The sequence below is a fragment of the Pollicipes pollicipes genome, unplaced genomic scaffold, assembly GCF_011947565.3.
Source record: "Pollicipes pollicipes isolate AB1234 unplaced genomic scaffold, Ppol_2.1 Scaffold_2555;HRSCAF=2994_pilon_pilon_pilon, whole genome shotgun sequence".
NCBI lineage: Eukaryota > Metazoa > Arthropoda > Thecostraca > Pollicipedomorpha > Pollicipedidae > Pollicipes > Pollicipes pollicipes.
Genome location: NW_023596136.1, coordinates 15,748,205 through 15,759,312, shown reverse-complemented (window position 1 = coordinate 15,759,312; position 11,108 = coordinate 15,748,205). Strand labels below are relative to the sequence as shown.

Here is an 11,108-nt window from a genome sequence, read left to right as displayed (position 1 = left end):
GACGATGCCGGCGAACGCACGCGGCGGGCCGACGTTGTTGCATTAACGGAGCCACATACCATAAAGATATGCCCCAAGTATAAACAGATGTGCATCACTGTACCCAGAATTGAACACAGAGCACGTCTATCTATGTTTTGTGCTTTGTGCATGACCATGTATGCATGATTATTTGTATGCATGATTGTGATGCTGCAAACAGCGATTTCGGGAAATTAGTATCTTTGACCTGGAATAATGAAATTAATTACTGGCCTACAACAATGAAACTAGCACAAATCACGATATCTCTCTCAGACAAATCAACTGGTGTTTTTCACTTAACTCTATCTTCATTAGTTTGGAAACACTATGGCGTAGTCGCATCGACCCCCATGTCAGTCCGCGTTATTAAAAACGACGAATCTGGGCGAGGGCTGAGTTCTTAACTCCTCTTTTTAGGTCAGCGACAGCATGACATGTAAAGTGTAACTTGACTGTGAATTGTTGATGCCCCTGCATTCTCAACATATTGGCGAGTTAACGTCATTTATTTGCGGTTGCATACGAAGAACAAACACAAGTGACATTTGCACCCCAACATTTCGGGAAAAATTTCGCCTCTGCTTGAATGTAGGAAAACCAACTGATGTACCCAGGCTTCTTTAATATCTCAAGAGCCATGCGCGACATGCCGGCGGGAAAACAGTATTTGCACAGGTCCTGGCTTACTACATCGGTGTCATACCTATAAGTCACTAGCCATCATTCAAAGTCACCTAAAACATGTGTATTGTCCTCTAAGGTCGTGAGTTTGCCACTGCATGCCTGCGTAACACACACGATCTCTTTGAAACTCATCAATCCACTCCCTGTTCGCCACTTTTCTTATGATAATTACCAACCGCTTTATCTTCCACAGTATCGCGACCGAAATCTACCTCATCAGTGCCGATTCCAGATTCGAACCAGATCTGGTTGAAACGTGATCAAGCTAACTGGAAATAAGGTACCCGCCCGGGAACGAAATCAGCCCGTTAAGCCCTGAGTCGTAGCGAAAACTGATTCTAGTGAAACGGCGTGAGCGCGAGCCTTCGCTCTTTGCGACATGCTAGACAGTTGGTAAGGTAATCCCATGCATAAGCGGCGTTTGCATTGCGCTAGGCCCTCGGCCAGCAGGTAAAAGTAGCAAAAAAAAGTTCAAGTCAGCCTAAAAATAACCCCAGTATCTCAGCTTTTAATCTTTGGATCGGAAAAATCCATCGGCAATCGACATCGCTATGCCATCGGAGCCAAAGCCCGTCGGCGTCAGCTGATTTCTGTCACGTGACTGATGGCGTTGCAGATCACGCGAAATCCTTCAAGAAACCTTAGAACCCTGGAATGACTTCAGCATACTCTGGATCTTGTGATAATGGGCGTTCGGTTGAAGCGCCTCTATAACCGATAATGGTCGTAGCGGTTTGGTACTCGCACCAAACCAGTCAGCTTGATTTTGCGCTTCGTGATAAAGTTATCTTAACAAAAATTAAGAGCCAAGTTCGGGTGGCATCAAGAGATGTCAGCTCAATGTCAGATCATGCCATTCGGCTGGATTTCTCACGTCATTCAGCCCACAGGACGTGCATAAGTGACTGGTTGGAAATATGCCAGGTATACAGATTTTTGTGTTATCTCTGAGGGACGTCAGAAGTAAGTTTCGTGTGAAACTTACAAATTGCCCCCGCACATAAATTCTATTAATGGTCCGGTATGACTTCAGTATAAGTTGACTTACCCTGACTGGCACGGTCACCGTAGTGAATACACTACATGAAATCTGTCAGAAATAAGGAAGGAAATTGCAGCTTACTACATGTATGGGCAAAAACCGCCGTGCAAGCCTTACCGATGACTTCCATGATTACTGACCTTTGAAATATCGACAGAATCTGATCACGTCACCTGGTTAACATTTGGTAGACCTGTCGAGCACAGTTCCGGAATTGTCCTCAGAACTCAAAGTGCACAATAAATTAATCCCTAACGCAAAAATTTGGGTGCTATCACACGCAATATGGCGTGCGCAGCCTGCCAAGTAAATTGACACATCTGCTTCAATTGCAGTCCAGAGATACCAAAGAGATATTTACGATATTTACAGTGGAGGCGGATTTCATTCCGGGCGGGTACGAGATCCTGACATTTTAACAAGAGCTGTAGTCCAGACGCGGTCCCGGCTGTCGTTTCTAAGTTGTGATGTTCTGCACCTGTTTGGTACATTACCACTTTCAATATCAGTGGCAATAGGAAGGTGGGCGTTCTTACGGTAGGAAGTCGTTTTTACTACAAATATTCATGTCGACTTCAAAAATCCACACTGCAGTCATCACAGATGGTGATAATCCACCATTTCACTACCTCGTGCATGAAAATTGCGATGCAACTGTGACAGTCTACCTGTATGGGAAAGATAGTGAGAAAGCTGCATACAAGACCAAGGTAAGCAGTCACATTCTTTGCATGGATTATATCTGGTTCAGCATGCAAATTGTGCCCAAAACTTTTTCACTCATTACAGAATTTTGATGACATTTGACTTTGTAAGGGTGTACATATGGACCAGACCTTCCTGTACTAACTGGTCCCAACCCAAGCAGGAAGCCCATCCCCTTGATATAAATGACTTCTCATGTATGGGATGCTAAGTACCTATCATAGGATTTCAAAGTTTCCATCAAAGGTAGTGCTCATCTGAAGCCATTGTGTGGTCATCTGTTTTGGGCAATATAATGTTGGTCAATGTTTTGGGTAATATAAATGCCCTTGAGTTACTTCTTAGAAACACCTGCTACCTGCCATCTAGACTGCCAAAAATATGTGGTGCCAAATCTATCCAGAATAGCAGTGACATCACAGCAAAAATTTAAGTGTATGTATACCACAAATATGAGCATTCAAAGTTTTATATCTAGTCATATTTCAATTTTAAATTTCACCAATTTTGGCATGCAGAGATTAAACACTTCACTGAATTATGATGTTACTAAGGCAATTGCAGGTAGAAATACTCTGAAGACATGTTTCACTTAAGGGTTATTTGGAAGTCTAGCAGAGTATAAGTTTCAGCACATCACTCATATTTGAGCACAGGTGATTTTTGCAGGCTGGCTAAGTGCATGACAAAAGTGACAAAAGTGCTATGATCACTGTATATGCATATTATGTACACATGATTTCTGTTGGCTGCATTTGGGTGTCCTTGCATGCATTTTAAGCTTGTATGCATCTAAGCATGATGATTTTATGAGAAAATCAAAATGAGCTAATTGTTCCATAATCATGTTCTTTGTCAAAGAAGAATGCCATAATAATCAGCATACATTCTGCCAGTTGTGTACTGCTTGTTGATCAGTAGTTTGGTACTCTGTCAGCTTTGTGCTTGGTATATCCATACCAAATTCTGCACATTTTCAGAAAGGATGTCTCCTTTATAAAAAGAAACCTTGAAACCCTTCAAAAGAAAACCCAAGCTTGCATCCAGGCACTAGCCCTTTCAATGATGCTTTTTTGTGCAGATTGATCACAATGCAGCCATGACACAGACTAAAGGAAATGTATGTAGTATACACAAATTGTATCTTCAATGTTCACAATGCGACAGGTTCCAGAGGAATGTCTGCAGTCCATTGCAAAATCATATAAAACCAAGGAAGGGGCTACTGAAGGACATGAACAAGCATCCAAATGGGTGAAAGGAATTCTTTATCAGAAGCAAGCAGATGTAATTTGTAGCATAAGGACAGAAAATGGTACTGCTAAATTGACATGGAAAAAGAGATTGGAAAATGGGATCAAGCTTACTCTGGGAGAGATGGTCTTGGTGAGTGTACTCTCTTGACACATGTCATGTGTCATCACCTTTTTGACTCAACATGTCTTATTGTGACAGTAACTTTTGCATGTTTCTTATACCCAGTACTTATGCTGTGTATTTTGTGGTTCAGTGTTTCTTGCCTTGGTAGACTGAAATTGTGTGATTGGACTTGGTGATGTAGGATGATTTGTAGCTTGTATAATGTATGTGAAACTCATGTCCTATCTCTGCTGTCTGATCAGTGCTGTCACCATCCTCTAGCACCACCTTCATGTCATGTGCATGACCTCCCTTATTTCAGGAGGAGTACTTCCCTGCTCCATCAGACATGCTGTGTTTATGTGGAGATGCTTTGCAAGAATATGAATCAAAGAGCGAGGCATTGAACAGCAGTTGCAAAAAGCTGGAAACAGGTAGATATAAGCATCATACAAAAATATCCCATTTTGTGGTAGGCTGGATTGTTGCCTGGATGGACCAACAGTTATCCACAAGTCTCTTGTCATTCCCCTGCAGCTCTGGTTTTGGGTTGGAAAAGGCATTGTGCTTGTCCTGCTACACAGTATTGCAAGGTGTGATATTCAGCTAGTGTGGGACTAGTGAGGTGGCTGAGCTGAGAGGCGACCGCCCGTGGAGCGGGGACGCAATTTTATTCTCGCGATCATTTCGAGTCGATCATCCGGACCGGCCGGAAGCTGGGTGTCCGGCCCACTGTCTCCGGTGCTACCTGAAGCCGCGCCCGCCGCCATCCGCCAGAGAACGCCCAGCTGAGGGACGTCGCCCGCCAGGCGGTGGAGGCCAGAGAGCAGCTGGAGCGCCACCTCGTCGGCAAGTTCGCCCAGCTACTCAACGAGAAGAAGGCCAAGATCCGCGCCCTGCACGAGCTGCTGGAGGAGCGGCAGGCTGATGACGTGGACCGCGGTGAGTGGCGGCCTCGCTGTTGTGTTCTCGTACCACATCTCAGCGAGCTGGTGGGGGTTTTGCTGAAATGGATCGCTTAAAACGTGTGTTTACATGTGCTGGTCTGAGATATATTCAACATCCGCTTGACACATACTGTGAGCCTAACCACAGCTGGCAATTTGGGTCAGGCCTATTGATAAGGGTGGTGGAGTGATTGGGTTGTTCGGTTGAGCTCGGAAGCTCCCATCATTTGATTTTTTATTTGCTGTATTTTGGCATGGTTCAGCGTTTAAAAGCTGGCCTGTCCTTGAGGTGGATGGCAGTTATGCAAGAAAATCTAGTGCTGACATGTAGTTCAACGGCACAGTATTATGTTTTGTGCTAAAATAACGCCCGACGTTTCAAGTTTAAGGACATCGCTGAATCTTGGTATTCGGTGTTTGTTTCCATTTTAGTTTATTTTGTCTGTTGCACATTCACTATCGTCGCGTGACCGCATTTTAGGTATATTTCTGGCTTGTCATGCTCTTTTTCAATTGTTCATCATGTGTGGTTTATTCGTTACGGTTCATCACTATCACTGTTCGTTACAGATTCGCTGCTATCGCCTACCCCTATTTTGAGCCGGTTTTTTTCGCGCTGTCGCACCACAGCTGTGTTGCTTCGAAATGTCTTCCCTCTACCGAACCGTGGACAGATCTAAGCGGTTATTGATGCTGCAGCTTAAACACAACTCCTGCATTGTCCCCCGCATAGGTACACACGTAATACGCGCCTGCGTTGTCTCCTAGCCTAACTCGCATGCCCTATCGCAACCACGTAGCGGCCTGTGCCGCTGCTCATCTGCAAACCTGCCGGCGCTCGCAGCGCCTGCTGACATGGACGCCAGCCCTGCGCGGCCGGCGCCGTCCGGCACGCGGCGCACGGCGCTGCCCGACGCGGAGATGAGCGCCGACGAGGACGAGCCGGCCAGCGGAACCGATGAGGACGACGCTTACGACCGCGAGACGGATGTGGACGAGGCGGGCGACGGTGGCGCCACCACGCCGCCGCCGGCAGAGGCCGCGGCGGGAGGTGAGCGCTGCCCAGGAGCGAGGCAGGACCCTCGCCGGATATTGTACGGCGCGGCGTTGTGGAGTGCGTGGGGCTTACTTCTTGTGGGCTTTAAATACTAACTGGTTGAACCGGTGCGCCAAGACCATTGGGATACAAATGCTGGCGTGGAAAAGGTGACTACAACTGAAAGTGACATTTTGTCAGTAACAGGCTAGCCAATTTTAACTCAAATCTTAGTTATGATGCTGGAATGCTTGTTTTTGGCCATCTATTTTTGAAATATTTTGTTCTACTTGTATATTAAAGCCAACACAAGTTACAAAAACTGTTCGCTGTCTCATTCTGCTGATGGTCTCAGCTTTCGGTGGCGTACCTACGGCTGACTACGGTCTCCGCAATTTGTCAAGCCGAGAGATTTCCAGCACTCTACAGCCGGTGAACGGAACCGCCGCCTTGCCAGGTTATCCATGTGGCGCTGCCGCTATCTCGCCAAAGAACGTGTCCTGCTACGGCGATGTCTTGTGCTTACCCGGGAGATGTGTTCTGTCGTTGTGTCCGGTCTGACGGGCTCGCTGCCATCGCAGTGGACGTGACGGCCCAGAAACGAGCCATCCCCGAGTCGCCTTCACCGATCCCGGACAAGCGCCGCCCGTGCCCCGGCTCCGACGACCTGCTCGACATGGTGTAGCGGCGCCAGGCAGACGGGTGATGTCAAGCATGGTGAAGTATGACGCCAGTGAGGAGGTCTGTGACGTCACGAGAAAGAGCATGTGACGGCGGTGAAGTTCGGGCTGATGGCGACCCGGATGTGAAGGTGTGACGTCTCTGGAAGTCGGTGACGCACCAATTTGAAAGCCTGTGGCAAGGTTTTGAGTTGGCGCATTTCTTTGACGGCACCGCGTCACTGAGACGTCACAGCGGGCCGCATGGAGCATCACCGCGACTGTCGTGTTACAGAGACTTCAACTTCCCTGACATCGAGGAATTTGAGGTTACCTGAGCGTATTTCTCAGTCTGTTGTCGGCGTGGCCTTAGCTTGCTTGGGCTTGATGGGCTGGTGATAAGGGGACCGCCGCCGGTGAAAGACGGATCTTGGGGCGAGCTGTTGGGCCATGCGCTGTGGTCTCCACTTCCCAAAATTTATCCAGGTGCTGCTTCCACTGTTATGACGAGTGCCTGTATGCGCTGTACATTCATGACCAGCTGTGATCTTTCTGTGTAGTCACGTTATGCTTCTGGTTGTCGTCTCGCGTGGTGTGCATATATGACCGCTATTTATGTTGTGTATAGGTCGATTCCTTCGGAAATTCTGTTTTGCCATTTAGGCATTGTTAGGGCACAATTTGGCCTAATTGACTCTGAATGTGACCGACGTCAGGTCTCGATCATCATGCATAATGTGAATACCATCAGGGTGACGTGGCGTGATTGTGATGTGCATGTAACACCGCGCTTGCTCCAATAATTGTAAGTTCATCTTTGCCTTGTGTTCATTACCATAGCCAGCACTGGACAGGAAGTTGTCTGAACACTTGAGGCCTTTAAGTGAAGTGAAGTGAAGTGAAGGTCAGTGCCGCAGTCCGTGGAATGCAACCAGATGCCACAAGTACCAGTTGGACGTGTCCACCGGTTGATGCCCGGGCCACTTGCGCCTCTGACTGCGGAGACCAGCGTCGGCGCGTCGGCGCTGTGTGGCCTTCAGCCGGCGCTTCGAGCGAATGACGGCTGATAGCGGCACCCCTTACGTCACGGCACTGGGGGGACGAGGTGCCTGTCGACTGCGTGTTGTCTCCGCCTGCCCGCCATCCGCGTGGGTGCGTTTTTTAAGTACTCCGTAACGGTCGGCTCGCGTCGGGACTGACGTGGCCGAGGTGAGCACATAGCCACAGTGCTGCACAGTGCCGCTTGCATAGTGCCGCACAGCTGTGTGTAGTGATACGGTAAATGGACATACAGCCACACGTGTCCGTCTTTGAACGGAGTGTCCCACTTTTTAGTCAAGTTGCCAAAATGTTGACGCCTTGATATTATCTACCGCACGGTCTTTCACGGACATATGTTCTTATAATAAGGAAGGCCAAATTAGCTTGGTTGCTTGTTGTACAAACTTAGGGATTTCTCAGAACTCGAGGTGGCGGCCGCCACCATCCTGAATGCTAACTTTTTGAGCTTGATCTGAATGAGAGGAGGCCGTGTAATATCTCTAAATGGGGGCTATCATAAATTGCGAGTCCATTTCTGGACTTATGTTTGGGCCACAAGGCATAATCCAACGCCAAATCGGAGTTCAAATGCCAAACTCAGTGAAGACCTTTGAGGTCTTCTCTGAATTTGACATTTGAGGTACAGTGTCATATCTAAAGATACCTGGAGCGCAGAACTTCCTGCCAGAATCCGTCACAATCTTCTACTACTTTTCATAGTCATCACTATGTGCACCTGGCTCCCTTTCGTCGTTTTCGATGTCCATCTGCTTGCTGGTGCGGCGGTTGTAGCATGCGATTTCTGCCCAACATTGGCAGTGGTCTGTGCGTGGAAGGCCTGCTTTATCGCTGTTGCATCTGCAGCGTGCAACCTGCATGCCTTGCTTTCAATGATGCTGGTGCAGGTCACATTCCAGAAACGCTTCGGGGGTAACTTCTGCTTTTAATACGGCCGGTACGATGGCAGAGATTTCGACGCTCCAACCAAAGTTGGCAATATCCCTAGTTTTTTCAAGGGAGGGGACAAAGAGGGAAGTTCTGTGGGGGGGGGGGGGGGGGGCAGGAGAGTAGCGGGTTCACCGCAGTCTCGCTGACCGAGTGTCACCAGGCGCGCCCGCCCGCTTGTGGCTTCTCCCCGGCACGCTTGGGATGCTGCCTCATCTGTCTCGCATGTCAGCTCAGTTAGCGAGCACAATTGTGGTGTTCGTCCACGAAGAAATACAGCACCATTTTCTTCACACAGTGCTGCTGAAGAGGGAGTTGTTCCACCCTTCGTGCAGGCGCCAGCAGTGTAGGCTGGAAGAGACATTTCACTCACATGCTTCTTGTCAGGTGTTCTTTGGCTGTCTCCAGGTGGCCCATCAGCTCCTGGTATGTCTTGGCGCCTTTCGGGTGCAACCTCTGCAGCAAAACAGTGACAGTGAGGTGTCCCGTTCCCAACTCGCCCACAAGGCTATGCATCTGCGGCGCTAGAATGGCCCTTCCAGTCTGAAGGCACCTCAGCTCTCAACAGAGGCTCTGTCCGCTGAAGAGACGCGGGTTCTGTCCGCTGCCGTCAGGCTCAGTCAGCGGTGAAACGCGGGATGACTGTCGGAAGTCCCCCAAGAATGGAGAGCCGACCGAGCGGACGGGTTAAATACTCAGCAAGACCGACCGGTGGCGGGCTCTGCCCTGAAGCCTGAGACACGGGTGGCGTTCGGGCCGGTGGTCGATAAGCCGCCTGACAGACACCCATCTGTATACGCTTGCGTGTCTCAGAAGGACTCTCAATGCTCTCGGGATGCAGCACACCCGTCTTACAACCGACCTCCACAGGTATCAGACTGCAAGCCTAGTATAATCCAACGGCCCTCAGCGCCTGAGCCATCTCATACTTCACTCACACCGGCATGATGCACACTCCCAGGAGTGTTCTGGGCTGTGCAGGAGTGTTCTCTCCTGGGAGTGTTCAGGAGTGCACACTCCCAGGAGTGTTCTGGGCTGACACTGATGAGGGATCTGTCGTGAGCGTCACTATGAGCGCAGCGTTTGGTGGCGGTATCACCAGCAGGACAAACGGGAAGGCCTGGAACAACGCCCTCAGGATTTACCCCTCATTTTTGCCGTGCTGCTGCATGCCTTCTTAATGGGAACAAGTCATGCCAGGAGCTGAATGAATGTGGGTAAGCACCTTGGTGGAGGGGCGGTTCACGGGGTCAGCATAGAAACGATTGTAACAAGGGACATGGTATTGGGCGTCAACGGGCGGCAGACCGGTCGCTCCACAGAACATAAGTGGGGATGTTGGTCTAGCTCACTCTTATCCCAGAGGGTCACCGACTGTTATCTGAACGTGATTTTACTCTGCTCATTTACGGTTTTACACTGTTTGACCTGTACCTGCTGATGTACCTGTACCACTGTACCTGACCAGACAGCAGACATTCTCCCTTGAAATCAAATTCGCTGTAATTAAACTATAATAAGTTGTACGTTTTGCAAGGTCTCATAACACTTGTAAACTAGCATGGCATATGACCGAGTTGACATGGCAAAGATAGATAACCTCTTTTCACGCTAGCGTCATTAAACAGGGGTATGATTCGGTACCAAGTCTGAAATGCACGAAAGCCGGGATGCACAGGAGCGAAACCCATCGAGTATGCCTCAAGTTCATAAAAAGTATCTTGTAAATGTTACTCTGAAGGCGATGAAAAAGACGCATTCGATGTTACCAACAGTGAGCTCCTCCGTTGCACCGCTACTTCGCTAAATGTTGTCCATAAACGGTTTGCGGACAAGACCAGGTCATGTGCCGTCCCCCATACGGCCGGGGCTGTCTCTGGGCTGATGTGTTTGGTGAAGAGGCGCCAATCGGGGCTTTGCCGGTCATGTTTTGGCGGTCGGGGACTGTCCCTGTGGTGACGTTAATCCCGGCTGAGCGTCGGTGTTTGCAGCGGCCGCGGAGGTCGTGCGATATGGGCGGTGGTTGTGCGTCTCATGGCGTATTCCACGCGCTTCAGCGTTTTATTTCAATTTTGAAGTGTCCGTTCAGCTCCATCATTCACTTTTGGTGCCCACTTTTTTGCACTTATTTTCCGGTGCGGTGATCGTCAGTTACATATGGCTAACCTGATTCTTAGATATAATTCGTGAGGCATTCCCGACCCCGAAGACGACATCTGCTTCCAGGTATGTAAACGATCTGTGAAAAAGATTTGTTCGGCATTACGGCGAGCAATATCTGTCCCATCTATCGGGGATCGTGAACGGGGATGCCCCCTAAAAGGACAAAGTGATATTGTGTTGTATTCTAGTATACATCATAAAACATTGCTCTTTGTACATAACGCATTGCTAGTTACTTTTTAGCGCCGGCAATTAATTTTGCCAATCTTGTTTTTCTTCGTTCGCTTTCTCGTCTGGCTGCTATCCATTAGGAGCAAATGATTGTACCGTTTCCTTTATTTTGTATATTATATATCAATTTATTCCTCCTGTCGGTTCTTGGAAGAAATCCTGGCGTTTACTTTCTTATCAGGCTAATCAACACTTACCGTTTTTGTTATTATTACGTATGTATGGATTACTTTGATCTCACCAGTTTATTGTGAAGGACAAGGTGAAAGTGA

General features: G+C 48.5%; 1 protein-coding gene across 2 annotated transcripts; it reads left to right on the top strand.

Moving 5' to 3' along the window:
* Positions 1-1,367: 1,367 nt before the first annotated feature.
* Positions 1,368-7,274, top strand: LOC119107773 (uncharacterized). Of its 2 annotated transcripts, none has more exons than XM_037231324.1 (6): positions 1,368-1,632; positions 3,623-3,841; positions 4,137-4,248; positions 4,592-4,756; positions 5,606-5,812; positions 6,379-7,274. In XM_037231324.1, the coding sequence occupies exons 1-6, from the start codon at positions 1,429-1,431 to the stop codon at positions 6,480-6,482; spliced, it is 1,011 nt and encodes a 336-aa protein (XP_037087219.1). In that variant the 5' UTR covers positions 1,368-1,428; the 3' UTR covers positions 6,483-7,274. The 2 variants fall into 2 exon arrangements, with proteins under 2 accessions (XP_037087219.1, XP_037087227.1); XM_037231332.1 differs by lacking the exon at positions 1,368-1,632 and adding an exon at positions 1,644-2,460.
* Positions 7,275-11,108: the final 3,834 nt, after the last annotated feature.